Source organism: Daucus carota, chromosome 2 (assembly GCF_001625215.2).
Source record: "Daucus carota subsp. sativus chromosome 2, DH1 v3.0, whole genome shotgun sequence".
In the NCBI taxonomy this organism is placed as follows: domain Eukaryota; kingdom Viridiplantae; phylum Streptophyta; class Magnoliopsida; order Apiales; family Apiaceae; genus Daucus; species Daucus carota.
The window spans coordinates 39721732-39746190 of NC_030382.2; the positions used below are offsets into that span (position 1 = coordinate 39721732).

The 24459-nt window shown below is 37.0% G+C and overlaps 3 protein-coding genes across 5 annotated transcripts; all 3 read left to right on the plus strand.

Moving 5' to 3' along the window:
• The first annotated feature begins 2584 nt into the window (after positions 1-2584).
• On the plus strand, positions 2585-5053 carry LOC108207543 (protein ACCELERATED CELL DEATH 6-like). Its single transcript, XM_017377981.1, has 4 exons — positions 2585-2933; positions 3088-3462; positions 3611-4167; positions 4418-5053. Exons 1-4 carry the CDS (start codon positions 2585-2587, stop codon positions 5051-5053), a joined length of 1917 nt encoding a protein of 638 aa, XP_017233470.1.
• A 4305-nt stretch (positions 5054-9358) lies between these two features.
• Positions 9359-18961, plus strand: LOC108206317 (protein ACCELERATED CELL DEATH 6-like). Of its 3 annotated transcripts, XM_064087485.1 has the most exons (5): positions 9359-10388; positions 16442-16816; positions 17041-17603; positions 17859-18485; positions 18584-18961. In XM_064087485.1, exons 1-4 carry the CDS (start codon positions 9848-9850, stop codon positions 18483-18485), a joined length of 2106 nt encoding a protein of 701 aa, XP_063943555.1. In that variant the 5' UTR covers positions 9359-9847; the 3' UTR covers positions 18584-18961. The 3 variants fall into 3 exon arrangements, with proteins under 3 accessions (XP_063943555.1, XP_017232064.1, XP_063943556.1); XM_017376575.2 differs by lacking the exon at positions 18584-18961 and having other exon boundaries at positions 17859-18488; XM_064087486.1 differs by lacking the exon at positions 18584-18961 and having other exon boundaries at positions 16487-16816; positions 17859-18488.
• On the plus strand, positions 12085-15729 carry LOC108206318 (uncharacterized). Its single transcript, XM_064087487.1, has 7 exons — positions 12085-12433; positions 12525-12624; positions 12712-12981; positions 13207-13343; positions 13964-14104; positions 14202-14401; positions 15283-15729. Exons 4-7 carry the CDS (start codon positions 13311-13313, stop codon positions 15293-15295), a joined length of 387 nt encoding a protein of 128 aa, XP_063943557.1. The 5' UTR covers positions 12085-12433; positions 12525-12624; positions 12712-12981; positions 13207-13310; the 3' UTR covers positions 15296-15729.
• Positions 18962-24459: the final 5498 nt, after the last annotated feature.

A 24459-nucleotide genomic window follows, 5' to 3' on the forward strand; every position in this document is an offset into this window, starting at 1 on the left:
CATCAGCTGGCCGGTGGAAGATCCTCTCCCCGGGTTCGGGCCACCTCCATTCGACCGTGTCCGGAAGCTGAAATGAAACCCGGATCAAATGATCCTGAACTTTCCAAGGCAATTCCTTAAATGAACTCCTAACAGGGTACGGAGCCCGGGCAACTGCATACTTACTAAACCGCCCATCAAACTCCTCCTTACTATATGATCCCAGGGGGCCGTTTGGATGTTTAAACTTATAAAAAGACGCTATCCCCCGGTAGAACTCCCTCTCATCCGCCAAAGGCGCCTTGGTGATAAAATATGATTTAGTGTCCATCCAAAGGCCCTCCGGGGTCATGATAACTTGTTTCCCCTCGGCCTTGGACACCTTTTGAAACTCCGACACAACCCCGGATACAGCTATCTCCCTCTCGGCCATCTTCTCACGAGCCCGGTCTGCGAGGGATTGTCGCTCGTCGGTCTCGCTATCGCTAGAATACTGCCCGGGAACACCAGAAAAGGCTACAATATCTCGCCTGGCCCTCTTTTTGATCCGGACCATAAACCTAAAGGAAAAGGAGAATCCGGGTCAATTCAGCATTCAACCAATTTTATTTCAAATTTTACGTAGGTCCGGATCCCGCCCTAAATCTATGTGAGAAACAACAAATTGAAAAGCTACCAGGATACGACTAAGGTTACCCGGGTCCCTCCCTCTTCATTCAAATTGATGAAGGGAAGAGGTTACCCGGGTCCCGAAGTTGCGCAAGGAAGAGGCTACCCGGGTCACCAAGACCTACAATACGCCACAAAAGAGATAACCCGAGTCCGAGGAACACCCTATATCTACATGAAAGCCTCCATGCTACCTACCCAACCCGGGCAGGAGATCCCTACCCGGGTCCAAACAAAACCCCAAGAATCTTAAACAGCCACAAACTATTCCCAAAATCATTTCAAATCAAAATCAAAGATCAAACACAAAGCCCTGACAATACATACACATATATACACACAAAAACTCAAGAACATTCATGCTCAAACCCAGATAAACCGAAACCAAAAACCCCCGCTCCAAACACAGATTATAAGCCCAAAATCCACCAAAAACACATTCAAACATAAACATATTTGCAAACTAACATTTTCGCAAAACAAATCCAAACACAAAACACGACATTCGGAATCAGAAGGATACAAGCGGTTACGATTCAACGGATCCGTACATGCATATACTCGTAAAGAAAATGGTCGAAAAGGGAAGAAGATGAGGCATAGAGGCTTACTTGAGTGGAAACCGAAAAGAGGAGATGGTAAAACTCCGGCGGCAAGATGTCAGCAAAGAACTCCGGCGAAAATCCCAACTACGAGTCCCAGAGAAAATGAGAGCAAGAATGAAACGAAGTGAAAGTAAAAAATGATATGGGGGTTAGACCCCCTACTTATAGCCAGTACCGCCTACGTGGCAAGAACCCATTGGCTGAGCTGCAATTATTACAGTTGTAATAATAACTCCCTCAAAAGGCGCGCCACTCCAATTTTCAAAAAACAAAACGGCTGCAGACCCCTCGAATTCCGAGGAACAACAATCGGTTCGACTCCCCTCAAACCCGAGTACAACCCCCCCACAAGACCCGGACCCAACCTCGACACGGAGAACTCAAGGAGGAACTCAGAAGCAAAAACATCCAACCCTCCACCCGGGTCTACCCGGACAGGGGGGGCAAAAACAAACCCTCCGCCCGGGTCTACCCGGACAGGGGGGCAAGAGCAAACCCCCTTACCCGGATGTCCGAACAGAAAAGCAAAAGCAGCAACTCTACTCTACTCCCTCACATAGGAAACCTATATAAGGGAGTGGGGGGCAAATGATATGGTGTAACCCGAGTCTTGCCTACCCGGGTTCATATATGGGCCCCGACACCAGTGAGACCGACTACCACACAAGGCAATCGAGGCAATCCCCAATCTTACCCGGGTGCACAACCACAGCAGGACTTCTTACCCGGGTACATCGAAGCTTACAACTCACCCGGGCACACCCGTACCAGCCGACACTTGCTGTACAAGGCACAGACTGACACGATAAAGACAAACATAACGGTCAACTACTGGCGATGGGGACAAGCCAGGGAACATTCCAAAATACTACTTCTACGCTGACACCTGGACACGTGTAGGGGATCAAACCCCTACACGTGTAGGACCAGGATCCAGGTACGCACCCTTGAACCCTAATCCTTGGCCTATAAATAGACCAAGGATAAAGAGTTTAGGGGTTAACTTAACTTCATTCTACACACTCATTCTCACACACACTTACACTCAGCATATACTCAAACACTCTCAGCCACCAGCAACCACCACACATACACCTTCACCCACCACATATAGATAGCACTTTCTCTAATCTTTATCCTTCCGAAGCCCACGCTTACTCTCACGCCGGAGGCGCTTTGGGGCAAAAACCCCCCGCCGGCGTTGTTTTGTAGGCTCCCATCCAGCAGCTACACCACGGAACCACCAGTCACGGCGGAGGAAGGACCGGGATCGGAGATTGGCGTTATCAATATACACATATAGAAGCCCCGTAGAATAATATTATTCAGTTATGGATACAAATACGACGGTGAATCCCGTTAACCTGGCCGGAGATACGGAATCCGTAGCTACATTGTATGAAATTTACAGTAGCTGTGAGCGTCGTATAGGAGAGAATGATGAGTTCCCAGAAGGAAGTGCAGAACGCAAGCAATTCGCTGTGAGTGTATTTGGAAACAATACTAATCTTTTTATCAAGCCGGCTCCAGGTGGATATACTGCATTTCACTTGGCGGTAAATAGTGATAGCACTGAAATGCTTGAGGCCCTCATCGAGGCAGCCAGATGGTTGCCTTCTTCTTCTTCTTCAACTAATGATGATCCCCAAACGACTAGTCTTGAAACTTTACTGAGGCATGGTGCTAGCTGGGGCTCCACTCCCCTACACAAAGCAGTGTTGGCTAATAAATTTGAGCATGCCAAGCTGTTAGCAGAGGCGGATCCAAATGATAGACATATGCAAGCGGATCCAAATGATAGACATATAACTAAGTAAGCTCATTGTACTTGCAGAGTATAGCGAAAGTAGTGATATAGTTGAGTCAATCATTGAAGCAGGCAGAAGACGTTATTATTCAACCGATCCAACAAATCACCTCTTTGAAGATTTCATTCAACAGGCTGAGAGTGAGAGAATGAACACTGCCTTGCACTTGGCAGTTATGGGAAACCACCTGGGCGTTGTTAAACAGATTTTGATGGCAAATCCGTCGTATATATGTGAGGATATTAATAGGGAGCTCAAGACTCCACTCTATATTGCAGCCGAACAGGGATACAAGGATATAGTCCGAGAACTGTGCAAACATGCTACCTTAGCACTGACTTGTATAGCGGGTCCTCGAAAACAAACAGTTCTGCATGCTGCTATTTTTGGGCGCGATAAAGGTATATATGCTTGTGGCTCCATGAAAAAACAAATACATGTTCTCAACGTAATTATGCCTTCATAATTATACATTTTGCATAAATTAGGAAACTCCTCTTGAATGAAACAAACAAACAATTCCCATATTGTCGTTTTTGGTTGTTTTAGGTTGTGTGGAAATGGCTTTGGACATTCCATTGCTTACATATCATCGTGATGAAGATGGTTGGACCGCACTTCACCATGCTGCCCATTTCAACTTTGATTCAGTGATAGACATATTAGGACAAAGATTCCAAGGAAGTGGTCTGTACAACTCGGATCTTTCTTCAGTACTTCTCTGTCGAGAGGGGGTACCAACGCCACTTTGGATGGCAATAGAACAAGGACATACTTCTACAACAGTAGAAATCATCAAAGTACTACCGAGTTTATGTGTGGACTTGGATCCTAAAAGCAGACGGAATATACTGCACTTAGCAGCCGAAAAGAATGACAAGCAAACGGTACAAGCTATCTTGAAAACTTGTCCTCCAGAATATCTTCGCAAGATCTTGAATGGCAGAGACATAAACAAGAACACACCTCTGCATTTGCTCATCGCCAAAGGTTGCTTCGTTAAACAACTCATAGAGCATGAACAAATTGATAAAACCGCGAGGAACTATCAAAACTGGACTCCTTTCGACATGTTATATGTCCAAGATCACATTGTAGCTGATCAGGTATGTCTCGTTCCAGAACCAACTTTCTTGTAACTTTTTAAGTATCAATATTTATCCATCACCATCTATACTTGTCCACTATTATCAAAACCATTCGAGGAAATTCATCTAAGAATACTAAATCAATTGTAACTTTTCCCATTTAATATTCAGTCTTCACTGGTTTTGATTTGGGTTTAATTTTAATATTTTACTTTGCCCTGGTTACTAAACGTGTCTGATTGATTGTTTCTTAATCTCTCTACTACAGTTAGCTATCAAAACACTCCTTGATGAAGCGAATCAGAATTCAAGCTTTTGGATTTGGAGAAGGTCGAGTTCCAATATGGATACGAAGGAAAGTTTTGTCCCTCCAAAAAAAAGATCAGAAAAAGATGTTAAATTTAAGATAGCCTATGAAACTTTGATGAAAGCGAAAGTTCTGCGATACAGGGAAAGGACCAACACTCAGATCATAGTTACCGCTCTTATAACTACGGTCACTTTCACTGTAGGTTTTACTATGCCGGGTGGATATTACCAAAGCGGTGAGTTGAATCAAGGATCAGTTCTTCTTGCAAATAAAACGGCTTTCAAGGCTTTTATAGTATCAGATGCAATAGCTTTAGCACTATCAACCACTTCTCTTTTCCTCTACTTCATTTCAAGTATGTATGAAGATCCCCGCCAAGTATCAAAGCTCAATGCTGTATCAACAGGACTCAATATTTTTTCTATTGTCGCAATGATGCTGACGTTTATCTGCGGAATCTATGCTGTGCTATCTCACTCCCCGGCCCTTGCTCTTGCCATTTGCCTAATTTGTTCCACTTTCTTTGTCTGCATAGTTGTTCTGTTGCTCAAGTTGGGATATGATCGCAAGAAATTGAAAGACAGTCTCGCTTGAGTATGTTTGTTATTTTAAGTCAATTATTTCCAACTTTTTAATGTACAACCTCCATAATTCATCAAATCAATGGAGGGGGATGCTACATTGGACAGGTGATGAAGGACGGACAAGGGAGGACTTATAATTTGCACTGCAGAAGAGGGCGAAGATTTCTGGTGCAATGGATCTGGAGCCCAATTTTGAAGGCTTGTGCTGGTCCTAATGCTTGGGACTGAACACTCAAGTCACGCAACACCATTTGTAATTTCTGTTCCACTCATCATTGAGATTAAACTACAAGAGCATCATATACCAGAATAGTCTATCTTCCCACTCTTTTTGATTTTTAGATTAAAATATCTTTTTCGATTGTTCGTTATAATGTACAGAGGAGTATATATAGTGATTTGTATTTCTTAATCAAATAAGCTACCTTAGCTTATTATCATCCTTCTACTTGTCTCATCATTGATCAGCTGCAATGTCTCAAGTTCTCTAAGCAGAATTTGGTTACTCTACCATACAATCATTATTGACCATCTATGTTACTCCAACTCTTCTATTTAAGTTGCCCTGCCTGTGTCGGACACGATTTCGTATTGTATCGTTCGACCAATTTAAAAATCAAATATGAGTCAAACTTATAATTCAAAAGATATGTGTGAGAAAAAAGAAAGAAGCAATATTGGGGTTGAAGGACAGAAGTAATTTTCAAAATCCCCTAAAAAATCATGTCTATTTGAGTTTTATTATTAATTATTATTAATATATATATAACTTTTTCAGACTTGTTTATTGTTTCCGTACCTCTGTTTAGAAATAGGACAGCGTCCCCGATTTTCAAAGTTCTCAAATCGATCAAATCCCACACTAGAATATGGGACGTGTCCGACACTCCGTACTCGAGTCCGAGTAACATAGCCGACTACTCACACAAAAACTACAGTACTTGTCCTGCTTCCTCACATGCCGACTTACTTCGTCAAGTTTACTACTCCAGCATCTTCGAAATGTCCATAGCGAATCACACCTGAGAACAGGGGCAGAGCCATTTAAAGTTTAAACACTACCAAAATGTGTTCACTGATTCAACAGGAATTTTTTTAAATCACTGTTCTCTTATTATATTTGGAGCTCAGAGAAACAAATATTACCATCTTTGGAAGTTCAGCAAGAATTGAAAGTCTGAAATCTGAACTAGCATCTTCTGAAAATGAGAATTGAAAGTATTTTTCGGTCGAATGTAATGCAATTTTGAATGACGAGGGTTTTTTTTTGAATGACGAGGTTAGATAAACAGAAAAATACTTAATGAGCTTCATGTACACCAAATCAAATTACGTAAAGAGAAATTGATCAATCAATAAACTTGTGTGGAACTCTAGATTCATATTCATCTTTGACGGTATTCCTCAGATTTTCCAACATTAACCTAAGAGGAGATTCATCATTATCATGCATGTCCGAAAGTCAAATGAGGCATACAATAGATTTATTAAAGGTGAGGACATGCACTACTATTTATCTTTAAGATCATCTTAGTCCGACGATATTTTTACAAAATTAAAGGCAAAAAGAACTGCTAGACTTGAAGAAACCAACCCCAGAAGAAAGAAAAAAGGGTTCCCAGCATAGTACTCCTCTGTCCCGCACTTCTCATTTTTGTGCTGCACTCTCAACTTTTTAATTTCAAAACTTCTATAAATAATAAAGGGAAATTCCTAATAATACCACCGTGGAATCGGCTTTTCCAAGTGGTACCATCGACTATTTTAAACTCCCAATTGATAACACCGACCTATTGACTTCGAGCCCACAGTTTCGTTGATTTAAATATGTTTGTCTTAGGTAGGGATGGCAATCGGGTCGGATCGGGTCGGGTATGCCAAAATCCATATCCAAACCCGAATTTTTTATCCATACCCGAACCCGACCCGAACCCGAAAAATACCCGAAAATAAATACCCGAACCCGATCCAATGGATTTCGGATTGGATTCGGGTATACCCGAAACCCGAATTTTTTTGGATTGGATATCCGAAATTCGAAACCCGAACCCGAAATCTGAAAATATATATAATTATAAATATGGCAAGCACTCAAAACAGCACAAATGATATGGAGCACTAGGAGGATATGAATTTTAATATTCCAACTTCAATCATTATATCATAATATTAGTTTGGTTTATATATATATAATTAATATTTTATTAATCAACCTAATTAATAATATTTATCATTAATAAATATTTTATTCACCACATTATCCTTTTGAATTATGCTATAATTTAATTTTATTGAATATAATTATTAGTCAATTTTTAGATTAAAGATATATATATGTTTTAAAGATTATATAATAATATATATATTTAATATAATATGTAATATATAAAATTAGTTGTATACATATATAATATTATATATACATATAAAATATTATATATTCGGATTTTTTTCGGGTTTCGGGTTCGGATCGGGTTTCGGATTTCGGATCGGTATACCTCATATCCAAATCCAAATCCAAAAATTTTCGGGTTTGAAAATTAAATCCATATCCAAATCCAAATCCAAAAAATCGGGTTCGATAAATCCAAAATTTCGGGTTTCGGTTCGGATATCCGTCGGATCGGATTATTTTGCCATCCCTAGTCTTAGGCAATGTTCTTGATCAGTCTTCCCATCAAAATCAAGAGAAATTACTAGTAATATTTTACTACCACTGACTTGATTCTATATTCCTAGAAGGTAAGCACAGCCAGTGAGCCAGACAGAGAAAACAAGAACGCACGCGTCAACTACTGCGTATTTAAGCAAATAATTATCAATAATTATTAAAAATCTACTCAAATAATTGACAATTTGAAAATTATCAATGTTGTCCCATTCATAAATTGATATTAATATGAAAAATATAAAATAGATAGAGATGCAGACGCTTTTGAGAAAATTTATATTTGATTTTATTATATTTGTTGATACCAAATGCAGTTAACAATATTATGTCTAGAACACCGCTACGCGTTGTTCTTGAATTTTATTTGTCATTATAATATTATAAGAAATTTGTTGATGCCAAATATGTTAATACTCCAAGAACAACACGCCTAATATTTCGCACATTTTTATTATAATATATAATAGTCAGTATTAATATCAAAAATTGCGGATAACAAATCAAAAGTGATTATTAACCTCTCTATAATAAAATTCATTCATTAATTTTTTTCAAAATTTAAATAAATACATTGATTTTTTCAAATTAATATAATCATTATTATTTTATTATGTTCATAATATTTTTTTAAAATTTATGAACTCATTGGTTGCAAAATGCCCATGCGTAGCGGGCAAAAATTACTAGTTTTGATAACTTTCGTTGGCAACATTTTGACAATCATACAACTTTAATAGATGGGCAATGAAGATTACCATGACATGTACGAGTTAACAATCCCTTGGCAACTTTTATTGGAATTGCTCTGAATGCAAAGACTTTGCAGGTTGTTTAGGATTGCTGTGAACCTTTAAATAAAAGTTACACTGTATTAGAAACGAGTTCTTTGAGAAAGTCTAAAATGGAATAATTTTTTGAATGAGGTTGAGGAATAGTTGGTGATCAGGGCCCGAGATATGTTAACTAATCTCACTTTTGTTTTCTTCTCCTTTTTTATCATTCATTTTTTTCCAATGCTAATTAATAAATCATTTTCGAATTTGGACCAGGGAGTAGAGCCAGGCTTAATTACAAAATATTTAGTGTAACAAAAATGTAGCTGGCATGTCTGAAATAAATAATACATATAATTATATAATAAAAAATGTGCTTTCGAATGAACTAATCCTTTTTTTAATAAAAGAGAGAGAGAGAGAAATATCAAGTAGTAAAATAATTTGAGGAAAACTCTTGAAAAATAAAAGTTTGGTGGAGATGTTCAAAGAGGGTTCTGCCTTGACTCTTGAAAACTGTAAGCTGCAATATAAATAGATAGATCGATGAGTGGTGTGAAATAGTAAGCAACTGAAGAGAGAAAGAGAATATATCCAAGTGTACACACCATATAATTCAGTGTTATGAAAAGCGCAAATCGGACATGGGCGGTGTGACTACTTTCTAACGCTAAAGCGGCTGCTTAAGCGGTTTTTAAAACGGATCATTAATCGGATTATAAATAAATAATAAATAAATATGTTTATTTCTCTCAAAAAAAATAAATAAATATGTTTATATTTATATTTATATTTATATAAAATATTGATTTTATATTAAAAAAATACAATCATCTAGTAATAGAACTTACTGCACAAATAGAAACAAACGTCAATCTTGTATATCAATTCACACTCCTCCCTCTCCCACCCATCCGAGCTGAAAGCCACTCAAAAATTGAGTCCTGAAAATTCAATCACCTATTCTCTCATCTCTCTCCTCCTCCCCTCTCTCTCATTTTCCCTCTCTCCACCCCAGCTGTCTCTTCTTCCTCCGTCTTTATTGAATCCAAATTTCAGCCCCTCCCTGTTTCCCCTCCGCGGTCCCCGTCTTGCTTATCTCATCTCCGGCTTCAACATCGACTCTTTACTCAAACGCACTTTCTTCGCTCTCCTTGTAAAGACATTCATGTGTTCACAGCCGCTTAATCGGTCAAAGCCCAATTAAACGGATTTTGACCCGCTTTTGACCCGTTTAATCTCTCAATACGTTTAATAACCCGATTTAACTCTCATCGGAGCGTTTTTATCCTGCTTCCGCTTAAGCAATGCGCTTTTCATAACAGTGATATATACACATATAGAAGAATACTATTCAGTTATGGATACGACTACATTGTTAGAAATTTACAATAGTTGTGAGCTTCGTATACGTAACAACATTCATAATTTGCCAGAAGGAAGTGAAGAACACAAGCTATTCGCTGCGAGCCAATGTCAATATACTAATAATCTTTTTACCAAGCTGGCTCCAGATAAATCCACTGCATTTCACTTGGCAGTACGCAGTGATAGCACTGAAATGCTTGAGGCCCTCATCGAGGCAGCCAGACGTTTGCCCTGGTCGTCTTCTTCTTCAACTAATGATGATGCCCAAACTACTGCTCTTGAAACTTTACTCAGGCGAGCTGATTGCCAGGGTATCACGGCCTTACTCAAAGCAGTGGTGGCTAATAAATTTGAGCATGCCAAGCTGTTAGCAAAGGCAGATCCAAAGGATAGACATATGCAAACTAAATCATCTCCTCTCTGTACTGCGGTTAGGCTTCGGTACTTGAACATTGCTCAGATGATAGCTCATACATGCAGAGCTCCGGCTGTAGATGGTGCTTTGATCGCTCTTATTCCCCAGCTGCCTGAAGGTATTCAATATAAATGATTTATTCAGTATTAATGTGTGTTCCAATTAATTTGCTTGCTTAGATCAGGCAAGCAATTTTAGTCTTCATTTTAGTACTTGCTAATGGTATTTATATAATAATTGTTTGACTTTGTAAACATGCTAGCCTTAAATTAACCGCATGGTAAGTATATAAATCAAAATTTCTTACTTATAATGTTATGATCTAACATATATATAAGTAGGGTTCTGCTCCAATAGAAACTACTAGAATAGAAACTAAATAGAAACCAATGCGATTAAGTAGAATGATGCGGATTTTGGGACCGGGGATGGACCCCGAGATGGCCTAGACGGGGTCTAAACGGGGCCTAATAGGGCCAGGTCGGGGCCTAGTGAGACCATGGTGAGGCCAAGGTTTGGCTCTTTAAGACAGTTTGGAGCCTGTCCAGACACTACAAGAATTTCCAATACTGCCAACAGAAATTACTAACGAAAACTAATCCGTTGGCAGTTACTAACGAATTACTAACGAAACTCAAATATTTGAAAAGTCAACACGATCGTGACTAAATTCCAACAGAATACCAACAGATATTTACCAACGGAATATTTTGTTGGCAAAATAGGAGGGAAAAATGCCCGCCAAAACTTACCAACAGAAATGCTAAGGGATTTCTATCGGAATATGACCTACAAAATAGTAAGGGAATAGCAACCCATTAGTAGCGAATTACCAACGACCTAGCAACGGTTACAATAAATTTTATTCTGTTAGTATTCCGTTACTACTTCGTTATAAAAGTAAATCAGTTAAACTTATATCCGTTACCTTCCCGTTAGTAAATGCAGTCCTCAAATTTAATATCGGAACCTAACCAAGAGTAAATGCAGTCCTTTCTCACTTTCTAAACCACTCGTTCAACTGCTTATCTAAAAAAACCACTCATTCAAAATTTATTTTCTGTTCATTTTTCTTCCTCCCATCTTCTGATCATATACATCGGCAACTTACTCTTCTCAATACTCTAAGCAAATCAAGACATACGTTACTGAGGTTAGCTAGTTTTTTTAATTATTTTTTACAGCAATGAAAACATGTGTTTTGAGATTGTTAAGTACATCATTATTATTTTGTTTAGATTCGGTAATTTAACTTGCAATTTGTTTTAGTGACTCCTGCTGTAAATATGCAGTACTTAGTTTTTTTATATTGTTTGTGTTTGATTATAATACGCCGGTTTCTTCGTTGAAAAATATGGTATAGGCACCGTTTTTTTCTTGTTAATGTATGAGTGGTAGTGCCAAGCGTGGGTTTGCTCTTGGTCAGTAGTTTTTTTGTCATTATATATATATGTAGTAGTACTTTTGTGTTGGGTTAAGTTTAGTCTTCTGCTGCTGCTAGGCGCGCAGGCGCAATCTCTCAGAAAAGTTTACACTTTTTCAAATTTTTGGTATCCTATCAGACATGTATGGTGTACTTTCTGTACGAATTGAATGTCCGAGACTTATTATAACATTAAGCGCTTACCAAAAAAAATGTATGTCCAATTAATTTGAATAATTTTTGTCCATCTGTAAAATTAATCCTATAAATTTGCAACGGAAATATCCCTTTGTTTGGTTCAAATATATGTGCTCACTGTAAAAAATTAAATTATGTATGGATTTATATATACACATTTTAATTAGTTATGAAAATGTATATATTTTTGTAGGTTACCAAAAAATTAAATATGGATAATGATCGAGGTTGGATGTATCAAAGGATCGATAGTAGAGGATTCTTAACTCCGGCTTTTGTAAATGGGTTGTAAAATTTTATGCAATATGTTATATCTCGAGAAGAGTCCATGGATGGGACAAACATGTTCAAACAAAACATAGAAAAGTTCCCAGAAACGATCCTGGTGGAGGTGAGGAGAGTTTTGGGGGAAACATTTCTATATTTTCTCATCCTGGACGTTCACATGGGAGTGTTAGTACTCGTTATCTTGATGATCGAGAATACATGGCGGTTCACAACTATATCTTGTTTAACTGTCCAGAGGTTGCACCATATACCGAGTAAGTTAATTTGCCATTATCACATAGTTATATGTCCCCCATTAATGAATATTAGTTATGTTATCTCATTAATTTGGTTTTGTGTAATCAGGATTTTCATAAATCAACTTCGGGAACATAATCCACATGTAACTAGTACTGAAGTTGATCAGTGCTTAGAAAGTGATTTTGCAGTGTGGTTTAAAGATTATGTAAGTTAGTTGATACTTTCATAATTAATATTAGATAATTGTGAACTATTATTTTCGTATTCTAATAGTCACCACTTATAATTTCAGGCTGAAGATCCATCATTGGTTCCAAATGAATATATTCGGGATATTTCATTTGGACCTCTTCGTTCGGTTAAGTCAGTACCAATTCACTATGTGAATGGGTACAAATTTCACACACGGGAGTATGGGGCTGATAGGTCAACGTTCAACAGTGGAGTATGCATCAAGGGTTCGAATTTATTGTGAAGAAAATGGATCTTCAAGAACCGAAGATAGTAATAATTGTGAAGATGAATATATTGATTCTTCCGAATAATCCCTTTTAGTTATCAAGTATGTAATTTTTTGAACATAAATTATAATATTATAATATTATAAAATTATAATCATAATTAAGTTATAAGATATGTGTATATAATTATTGTTAAATAATTATGTGTGTGTATATATATGTTATAATTATTTTTATATTATTGTAATTTTAAGTTATTGCGAATATGCAGCATGTTAGGTCGAGTCTAATAAATTAATTGTATTTTGTGGAAAATATAAATACAGGGTAAACAGAGGATTGGGGTTGGAGACACAAACAAACTAGGGTTTTTCTCTGCTTGTAAGGAGGCGGCGACTAAGAGTCTGAATCGAGCGGTGAATGACATCGAATGAAGATGAAGAAATTGGCAATTATTTTATCTGTATGTGCTTATTCATTTACCTCTACATGTGTGTATCTATGTAGCGTTTATAGTCTATCTCTATCGCTCTTTTCTTCACTATTTTCTTCAATTAATTGAGCTTTGTGTATGTATTTTCTTCGATTAATGGAGCTTTTTGTATGTATTTTCTTCAATTAAAGTAGCTTTGTCTTTGCTGATGTTATTAACTTGAACTTTGTGATATAAAATGGATTGTGTTGGTTTAAGTAGTTTATATCTTAGGCTCCTCTATAGTTATTCTACAGACCAACCTGTGAATACCTGTACTTGTGCAACTTCTTGGTCACAAATTTTAAAAGACCATTTTTTCCATTGAAGTTAGCATGGCAAGCAACATTGATACAGTTAGACAGAGATCTGAACTTGAGTCCTGGACCCTCTCCCTCAGTCTGTTTTTATGTAATACTAGTCTGACAGTCACATTTAGTTTCTTTGTATGCTCCCCATGACATGTTTTAGACTATATGTTAAATTCTTATGGAAGCAAATTGGTGTTCATTGCTGTAAACACATGACTATGTTCTATTGCACTGTTTGTTTTTTCGTGATGGTTAAAATTTCAGGTATATTAGATTTAATAAACTTGTTATTTTTATCAGCCCATGACTAATGATGGAAGCCCTGATGAAGAGGGTAATGGTGCTAAAGGTGTTGGTTTTTCTCAATATGCGAGTCCAAAGAAACGCAGCGGGGTTGCAACTGATGGGGGTGTACAAGACTGTGATGATGGTTTTGCTAAGGTGAACTTTAGATTCAATGTTATTGCTGTATAGCCATAGATTGCTAAATACAATACGTATTTGATAGGTCATGTAATGTTATATTGCTATATTTCAGATTGTGAAAAAAAGAAAAGGCGTCCGGAGTGCAAATATTGGAAAGGAGGATGGTTTTGCTCCTAACAGTCAAGTCACTAAAAAACCCATTGAAAACAACACTACTATACATACAACTCAGACACATCACAGAATGAGGAGGATGGCGAGGACTCCGGTTACGAAAGGATATGGGTTGACAAAAAAAGCCAACAAACATATGTGAGTTATTTAAATTTCCATATATATGAGGTTTTCTTATATGCTTGCTGGAAAACCAATAGTTTAATTCTTTTAGGGAGCTTCTAATTTGCACTTTGTAGTTGTTAAGAAGTCTATTTGAATTTTAAACAAAATAAACAATACTGCATGCATGTAGTAAATTACCAGCGCTGTGTTTGATGAGATCAGGTTCCTATTAAGTCTACGAAGAATGTTGTGTTTGATGCGATGGTCAAATAGTAATTTTGTAGTTAATTATCAACCTTTCCGTTTTCATCTTGCCATCTTGAGATTTTTAAGCTTATCTCTGGCTAGTAAAATCAATTGCCTATAAAGAATGTTGTGTTTGATGAGGTTGCTATGTGTTTTTCATATTTTTTTGGACTGAATGTGTTGTCTAGATTGATTTCATTACGTTACTGGGACAACTCTGTTTGTAAATTAGACATAGAAATTTATGCAGCATCCTTATTTAAGTTCTGGGAAATATCGCATTGAGGTTGTTTCATTTAGTTATCCAATTCTGGGAAACAAGGTTATAATTTTGAAGTTTTTTCTTTGAAAAATTTGTTTAGTAAGATTTTTGGCGAGTAATATTGTTGCTTGGGGCAGGAAACATTCCTGACACTTTGTGTTTTTCATTTTTTTTGGACTGAATGTGTTGTCCAGATTGATTTCATTGCGTTACTGGGACAACTTTGTTTGTATATTAGACATAGACATTTATGCAGCATCCTTATTTAAGTTTTGGGAAATATTGCGTTGAGGTTGTTTCATTTAGTTATCAAATTCTGGGAAACAAGGTTATAATTTTTGAAGTTTTTTCTTTGAAAAATCTGTTTAGTGAGATTTTTGGCGAGTAATATTGTTGCTTGGCGCAGGAAACATTCCTGACACTTTGTGAGCTTCATGAGAAAGCGGGAGAGCCGGTTGATAAAAATGCAATATTTCTTCAGGCAGCAGGAGGGGTTGACAAGAAAAAGAGGGTGTATGGAGTTGGTTCTTCGCAAAGTCTCTTCTATAGGTCAAAGACTATTCCTTGCAGTTCATCTTTTGCCGATGCAGAAAATCAAAAATTGCAGGAGGAGTTAAAAGTGATGAAGGAGAAAATGCTTTTGGATATATTACTTTTGCTTACTATCGGACGGGTTGAAATATTAGTACAACTCTCATCCTATTTTGGATCAATGAAGTGTTAATTGTATGAAAAAGTGTTGTGTTTTATTTAGATTTGCATTTTTATAGATATAGAAATTGAGAAATTTATACTGTAATATAATACCATAAATTTTAATTTTATAACGAATTTATGTCGGATGTTTGGTTAATGATCTTAAAACTACCATAGTTATTCTGTTAGTGTTCTGTTACTAAATTTAACAACGGAAAATTCTGTTTGTTTCTTGTTACTAATTTAATAACAGAGATTCTGTTAGAAATTTGTTACTAAATTAACAACAGACCATGGGTTGGTAATTTGTTACTAGAATTAACAACCGAAAGTTCTGATAGTTTTTTGTTATTAGACTAACAACAGATGTTCCGTTAGTAGATTGTTGCTAGAATTATCAACGGAATATTCTGTTGGCGAGTGGTGTTTTTTTGGTTACTTTGCAAAGCAAGATGCTGTTATTAATTTGTTACTATTCCGTTGCCAACTTAGTTACGGACACTTAATCGGTTAGCAAGGTGCTTCCCAACGACGTTTACTCTAACGGTCCAGTTGGGTGGGTATTCCGTTAGGAGTATCTTTTACCAACCGATTTTCTTAATTTGCCAACAGAATTTGTCGTTGGCAATAATGAAATTTCTGGTAGTGAGACCCTGTGAGGAGCCAGGGTGGATTGAGTGGGGTGAGGGTGGGCCCTAGGTGGGTAATGACATATAGAGGGTGGGTGAGGTCATTTAGGTATAGTTTTTCTTGGTTCTCATTTTAATTTTTATTTTAGCAATTTCTATTTGAGCAATTGCCTATATAAGTATATAACCAAACTACTAATAGTCTAGATAGATTTGAAACTAACATATAAGTACTTGCAGGGTTTAGCGACAAAAGTTATAGAGTTTTATTAATCATTGAAGCAGGCAGAAGACGTTATCATTCAACCGATCCAACAGATCACCGCTTTGTGGATTTCATCCAACAGGCTGAGAGTGAGAGCAAGAACACTGCCTTGCACTTGGCAGTTATGGGAAACCGCCTGGGCATTGTTCAGCAGATTTTGATGGCAAATCCGTCGTATATATGTGACAATAATAATGGGGAGCTCAAGACTCCAATCTATATTGCGGTCGAACAGGGATACAAGGATATAGTCCAAGAATTGTGCAAACATGCTGGCTCATCAAGAGCTTGTTCAGAGGGTCCTCGAAAACGAACAGTTCTGCATGCTGCTGTTTTAGGGCGCGATAAAGGTATGTGTGTGGCTCCATGTAAAAACAAAGGAAAATGCTAATTATCCATTCATAGAAAGTGTTCTCAAATGTTTTTTGCCAAATCCATGATTAGTTCAACTAACATATATACATATCAACCACCCAATTACAGTTAGTCATATGTATGTCACGGTCAGTTGGGAACAAAACAAACTATTCCCATCCTTGTCCATAATATAATATATTGTGGTTGGTTGTTTTAGGTTGTGTGGAATTGGTTTTAAATAATTTTGGAATGCAACGTCTTCAAGAGCGTCAGGATGAAGATGGTTGGACCCCACTTCACCATGCCGCGCATTCCAGGTTTGATTCAATGATAGACATAATAGGACAAAGATTCCAAGGAAGTGGTCCATACATCTCGGATCTTTCTTCACTCCTCTATCGAGAGGGGGTACCATCGCCACTTTGGATGGCAATAGATCAAGGACATACTTCTACAACAGTACTAATCATCAAACTACTGCCGAGTTTATGCGAGGAGGTGGAGCCTGAAAGCAGACAGAATATACTACACTTGGCAGCGGAAAAGAATGACAAGGAAACGGTACAAGATATTATAGAAACTTGTCCTCCTGAATATCTTCGCAAGATCTTGAATGGAAAAGACATAAATAAGAACACGGCTCTGCATTTGCTCATCGCCAAAGGTTGCTTTGTTAAACAACTCATAGAGCATGAACACATTAATAAAACCGCGAGGAACTATCAAAATTGGACTCCTTACGACATGTTATATTTCCAAGATGATATTGTAGCTGATCAGGTATGTCTCGTGCCAGAACAATTTTCTTGTAACTTTTTAAGTATCCATATCTATCCTTCACCATCTATACTTGTTCACTATTATCAAAACCATTCCCGGAAATTCTTTTAAGAATACTAAACCAATTGTCAAGACATGGTAACCTTTCCCTATTAATATTCGGTCTTTACTGGTTTTGATTTGGGTTTAATTTTAATATTTTGTTTTTCCCCTGGTTACTACATTGATTGTTTCTAAATCTTTCTACTATTACAGTTAGCTATTAAAAGAGTCCTTGATGAAGCTAATCAGAATTCAAGCTTTTGGATTTGGAGAAGGTCGAGTTCCCATATGGAAAGTTTTGTCCCTCCAAGGAAAAGATCGGAAAAAGATGTTAAATTCAAGATAGCCAATGAAACTTATATGAAAGCGGAAGTTCTGCGATACAGGGAAAGGACCAACACTCAGATTATAGTTACCGCTCTTATAACTACGGTCACATTTACGGTAGGTTTTACTATGCCAGGCGGGTATTACCAAAGTGGTGAGTTGAATCAAGGATCAGTTCTTCTTGCAAACGAGACAGCTTTCAAGGCTTTTATAGTATCAGATGCAATAGCTCTAGCACTGTCAACTACTTCTCTTTTCCTCTACTTCATTTCAAGTATGTATGAAGATCCCCGCCAAGTATCAAAGCTCAATGCTATATCAACAGGACTCAACATATTTTCTATTGTCGGGATGATGCTGACGTTTATCTGCGGGATCTATGCTGTGCTATCTCACTCCCCGGTCCTTGCTCTTGCGATTTGCATAATTTGTTCCACTTTCTTCGTCTGCATAGCTCTTCTGTTGATCAAGTTGGGATATGATCGCAATAAATTAAAAGACATTCTCGTTTGAGTATGTTTGTTGTTTTGAGTCAATTATTTCCAACTTTTTGACATACAACCTCTGTAATTTATTGATGTCGGGACCACTAAATTTATTAATTTATCCAGATTATTAATCAACGGAGGGGAAGGCTACATTGGACAGTTGATGAGGGACTTATAATTTGCACTGCAGAAGAGGGCGAAAATTTCTGGTGCAACGGATCTGGAGCCCAATTTTGAAGGCTTGTGCTGGTCCTCATGCTTGGAACTGAATCACTCACTCACACAACACCATTAGTAATTTCTATTCGACTCATCGTTGAGATTAAACTACAAGCATCATATACCAGAACAGTCTATCGTCCTACTCTTTTTGATTTTATAGATTTATATATCTTTTCCAATTGTTCTTTATAATGTACAGAGAAGTATATACAGTGATTTGTATTTCTTAATCAAATAAGCTACCTTAGCTTTTGTTCATCCTTCGACTTGCTCATCACTGATCAGCAGCATCGTCTCAAGTTTTCTAGGCAGAATATGGTTACTCTGCCATACAACCACTGCTGGCTATCTAATATCTATGTTACTCTGATTCTTCTATTTAGATTGATGTATTCGTGTCAGACACTTACTTGGACATAACACTTGTGTGTCGTATCGTTTGACTAAAATTTCAACATTTTGACCAATTTAAAAATAAATATGAGACAAATTTATAATTCAAAAGATATATGTTCAAGAAATATGTGAAGAGATCGAGAAATTAATGGCGCGCTACTGGTGGGGTTCTGTTCAGTCTAAACGAAAAATACATTGGAGGGCATGGACGAAAATCAGTATACCAAAGTGTGAGGGGGGCATGGGTTTTAGAAAGCTCAAGCAGTATAATCAGGCATTGTTGGCAAAACAAGCATGGAGAATCCTAGTAAATCCAACTTCTCTTATTTCACAAGTTCTACAGGCTAAATATTTTAAAAATACGAGTTTCTTAGAAGCTAGAGAGGGAAGCTGCCCATCACTGACCTGGAGGAGTATTGTTTGGGGGAAAAGTCTACTGATGAAAGGGTTAAGAAGACGCATTGGAAACGGACATAATACTTTAGCTTCTAAAGACCCGTGGATACCGAGGCCACCATCTTTTCTACCAATAACTCAAGGCCTTGACGAAAATCTGAAAGTGTCGGAACTTATACAACATCCGGGTAGGTGGAACCATGAACTGATACAACAATGTTTTTTGAGCCCTGATGCGGAACTAATCTTATCCATTCCTCTCAGTCCTTTTGATCATCCAGATTCATGGCTTTGGAACTATAACCGAAAAGGAAATTACTCTGTTAAAAGTGGGTATAATCTAGCTATGAGTTTGGTTAACTCAGATCCTTCGTCCTCATCTAATGAGTTCGCAACATGGTGGAGATCTTATTGGACGATAAAAATACCTCGGAAAATTTTAATTTTCGGATGGAGAGGGTTCCATGAAATTTTACCAACATATAAAGGCCTACATCGAAGGAACGTATCCACAAATAGCAACTGTCCGCTTTGTGGATATGGGGAAGATTCAAATGCGCATGCGGTTATTTGGTGCACATTTTCACAAAAAGTGTGGAATATACTAGATTTTAATTTTCTAGTAGGACATAAGGAGGAGATTTCTTTCCAAAATGTATTGTTGTATGCCTCAGAAGTTTTAGAGAAAGATTTGTTTGCAAAAATGCTAGTAACCATGTGGGGGGTTTGGAATGAAAGAAATAATTATACTCATGGGCAACAAACAAGGACACCGCAACTTATGAAAAGATGGTTGTTTGGCTTTTATGAGGATATAAAAAATGCACTGGACTCTGAAGGATCAGTAAATCAAGGTAAGAAGGATAATCATGCTGAGCAAGTGGTATTATCAACCGAAGACCTGATATTATATGTGGATGCAGCTATCTCAGAAAATACAAGGATGATAGGGTTGGGAGCGGCCATACTCACAACAAATAAGATGATTCAGGCGGGTCTGTCCAAACCACTAAAAGGGGTTTTGTCAGTATTCCATGCTGAAGCCCTGGCTCTACTAGTAGGATTGCGTTGGACTCTATCAGCTGGATTACCAATCAAAATGATTTTTTCTGACTCGTTGGCGCTGGTTCAAGCTTTGGAAAGCACAAATAGCTACCAGAATGAGCTAGGTATCCTTCTTTCAGATATAAAAAGGCTGTTGGGACATTTCCCAGATGTAGTGATCTCTCATGTGAGGCGCTGTGATAACATTGCGGCTCATAATCTAGCCAAAGATGCCCTACAGCGAGAGGAAGAATTCTCATGGATGGAAGAATTTCCCTTCGTTGGGAACAATCATATGTAGATAATGAGCGCTCAGCCGTGACATGTTCTGAGGTATGGGGGTTCCCTTTTGTCTAGAAGTCAGGTATCAAGGTAGTTTCTCTGTTAATAGGAAGTACTGCATGCACCTAGTGAAAAATTTATTAGCTGTGGAGTTCTTACAATAAAAATAACTATTAGTCGGATCAGTTGATAATGGATAAATCTCAGAAAGAATTAAAATTGAGGTTCCAGATTAGTATATTCCATTCTTAGGCCTTAGATTTTTCTATGATATTATAATGGTAGACCGTCGCAGGGACGACAAATGGCCCCTTCTTTTAATAATGAAGTTTTTCGAGTTGTACCCATGTAGTTTGTTTGAGTCATATATCTTGTACAGGCTTCACTTTGAAAGTGAAATAATATTAATTGGTGGTTTTGAAGCGGAAATGCTTCACTGCTCATATGATAGCTAGCAAAGCTTTAGTAATTTTGAAGAACTAAAGAGTCTTGATGGATCAACATGTGAAGCCAAGAGGGTCTGAGTTTGATTAATTTTGATTAATTTAACAAAATCCATAAAATTCCTTCATTTCCAGGCATATAATTGTAACCTTCGCTAATATATTTGTTCTTTTACCTTTGTGATTTTTTGGGCTTTGCAGATGGCTTTAATGGCACGAATCCAACATCCATACATTGTTGAGTTTAAGGAGGCATGGGTGGAAAAGGTGCAAGGCTATTGTCATTCTGAAAGTATTGAATTGATGTTTTTCGGTTACATATGTTTTTTGGTTGTCAGTTGGGTCCTGAAGAAGTAAATGAATAACTTGATGCAGAGATGCTAAGTCTGTATTGCAACTGGTTATTGTGAAGGCGGAGACATGTAAGTCAAAGTTTGGGACAGTATTTATTTTAATCTCTGATTTAGTTTCTGATGTGTAAAACTTTTGAGCAGTGCTGAGTGGATGAAAAAATGAATGGGCAATACTTTCCAGTAGAAGTATACTTCCAGTCCATTACAGCTTCAAAATAATCATAAATGCACATGTTGTTAGTGGGTGATAATGAAGTCTTCAAAGATTAGCCTGCAATTATAAGATTTATCATGAAAATACTCCTATTAATAGATACATCTACTCGATCATTACTATATTGTACTCCTGCATTTCCACTGTATCCTTGATTTTTTTACTGCTAATTATTATCGGCAATTAACAAGTAGCGGCAAGTGGCTCGCTCAGATACTGCTGGCAGTCGAATATCTGCTTTCGAATTATGTACTTCACCGTGACTTAAAAGTATATTCAGAATATCGTTCATATGTTTGGGATTAGCTATTATAATACAAAGATGAGATGAACTGAATTCTTTTGGACTTGATCTCCAGTGTTCTAATATCTTTCTCAACAAAGACAAAAAGGTTCGCCGTGGTGAGTTTGCCACTATTCGGGTTTTAACTACACCAAAAGAACGTCTTTATAATTCTGTCTTGATTAACCTGTATTTTAATTTGCTTTGTGTGCAGGGGATTTTGGACCTGCTAAGACTTTAAAGGCAGATGACTTAATTTCTTCGGTATGTGCATTATTTACCTGCCACTTAATACTAGCAAGAATGATAAATTGTAGTGAATGTGGACATGTTAGGATCTAGTATAAAGGCAAGAGTTCTCTTTGTTAATATTGTGGTTATTTGATTTATAACCATCCTGGCAAGGCATTCCAACCATCACTTAGGCAAGTATACAGTAAGCTTGTGGGTACCAATATGAATCATCTGATTATATCCATTCATTCCTTGGAGGGTGTCTTCTATATGTGATAAACAAGAATCTTTGGTACCTTTGCAGATACCATAGAAAAAATATACTTATGTAATTATGAAAACTTGTAGACATCATTATGGCTGTGATTTAGTATATACTTTCAATAATCCTGTTAATTATCAAGATTTATATGTTAAATTTTAACAAAATAATTTAAATTAGATGCCTTTTGGTCAAGTGAAAAGTATATAATAAGGTTAAATATATATAGGACTGTGGACCTTAAATATTTTTTAGTATCTAACCAAAGGCTCCCCTTTGGTTAGATCTCGTTTTTTTATTATTTCAGTCTTTTTTTATATAAAATTATATTGAGATTGTATATATAATATTGACGAGTGATTTCAATTATTAATATAACGCTCATGTTTTTCTATGTTTCAGGGGTGGAGCGCAAAGTTGGAGCTTGGGATGTTATATTTTCGGACATTAAGTTTTATTGTCTAAACTTCCGGAGACATTTTCATGTCTTTCGGTTAGATAATAAGCTTTTTGAAAGAAAGAAACTCCTCGGAGTATGGTGTATTCTCAATACGAGCAAGTGAATTTCAGTCAAAAAAAAAAAAAAAAAAAAAAAAAAAAAAAAAAGATATATGTGAGAAAAGGAAACAAGCAATAATGGGATTAAAGTGCTAAAGACGTTTAATATGCAAAATTCCTTATAAAATCATGTCTAGTTTGAGATTTTTTGTTAATTTTTGTTAAAATATCTAACTTATCATACTCGTTTGTTTGTTAGTATACTACGATATGTCCCTGTGTCTAAAAATAGGACAGTGTCCCGTCTCTCCAATTTCAGAAATTCCCAAGTCCAACACTCGGATATATGTAATGCCCGGCATTCCATACCCGAGTTCAAGGAACATAGCTGACTATACACACAAAAACTTCAGTACTTATCCTGCTTCCACACATGCCGAGTTACTTCCTTAAGTTTACTACGCCAGCGTCTTCAAAATGTCCATAGCGAATCACACCTGAGAACAGGGGAGGAGCCATTTAAAGTTTTAATACTGTAACCAAAATGCGTTCACTGATTCAACAGGAACTTTTTTAGAATCACTCTTCTCTTATTATATTTGGAGCTCGGGAAAACAAATATTACCATCTTTGGAAGTTGGGCAAGGGTTGAAAATATGAAATCTGAACTAGGATCTTCTTCTGGTTCCGCCTGTAACTGGTTTCGCAACTAAATAATCTGAAGAGTAGCAAAGGTTTGGCCTATTAAACAGCATGTACTAAAAACCTTGTAAAACTGCTAGTTGATATATAACCTGATATTGCTTGAGCCTGATGTCAAATTTAACGACAAAAGGTGGTTTAAATTGCTAACACCAGCACTCGAGGAAGATAAAATATGTTAGTGCTGAGGCATTTAATATTTAAACGGAGGCAACTCATTTATCGGTCGAATGTAATGCAATTTTTGATGACAAGGTTAGAGAACAGAAGAATACTTAATGAGCTTCATGTGCACCAAATCAAATTACTTCAAGAGAAATTGATCAATCAATAAACTTATGTGGAACTACTAGATTCATATTCATCTTTGACGGTATTCCTCCGTTTTTCCAACATTTACCGAAGAGGAGATTTATCATTATTATGCATATATGTCCGAAAATTAAATGAGGCTTTAGTCATCAGTAAAGACTTCTAAACAATAGATTTATGAAAGGTGAGGACACGCACTACTATAGTACTATTTACTATCTTTAAGATCATCTTAGTCCAATAATATTTTACAAAATTAAAGGCAAACAGAACTGCTAGACTTGAAGAAACCAACCCCAGAAGAAAGAAGAAGTTCCCAGCACAGTACTCCTCTGTCCCGCACTTCTCATTTTTGTGC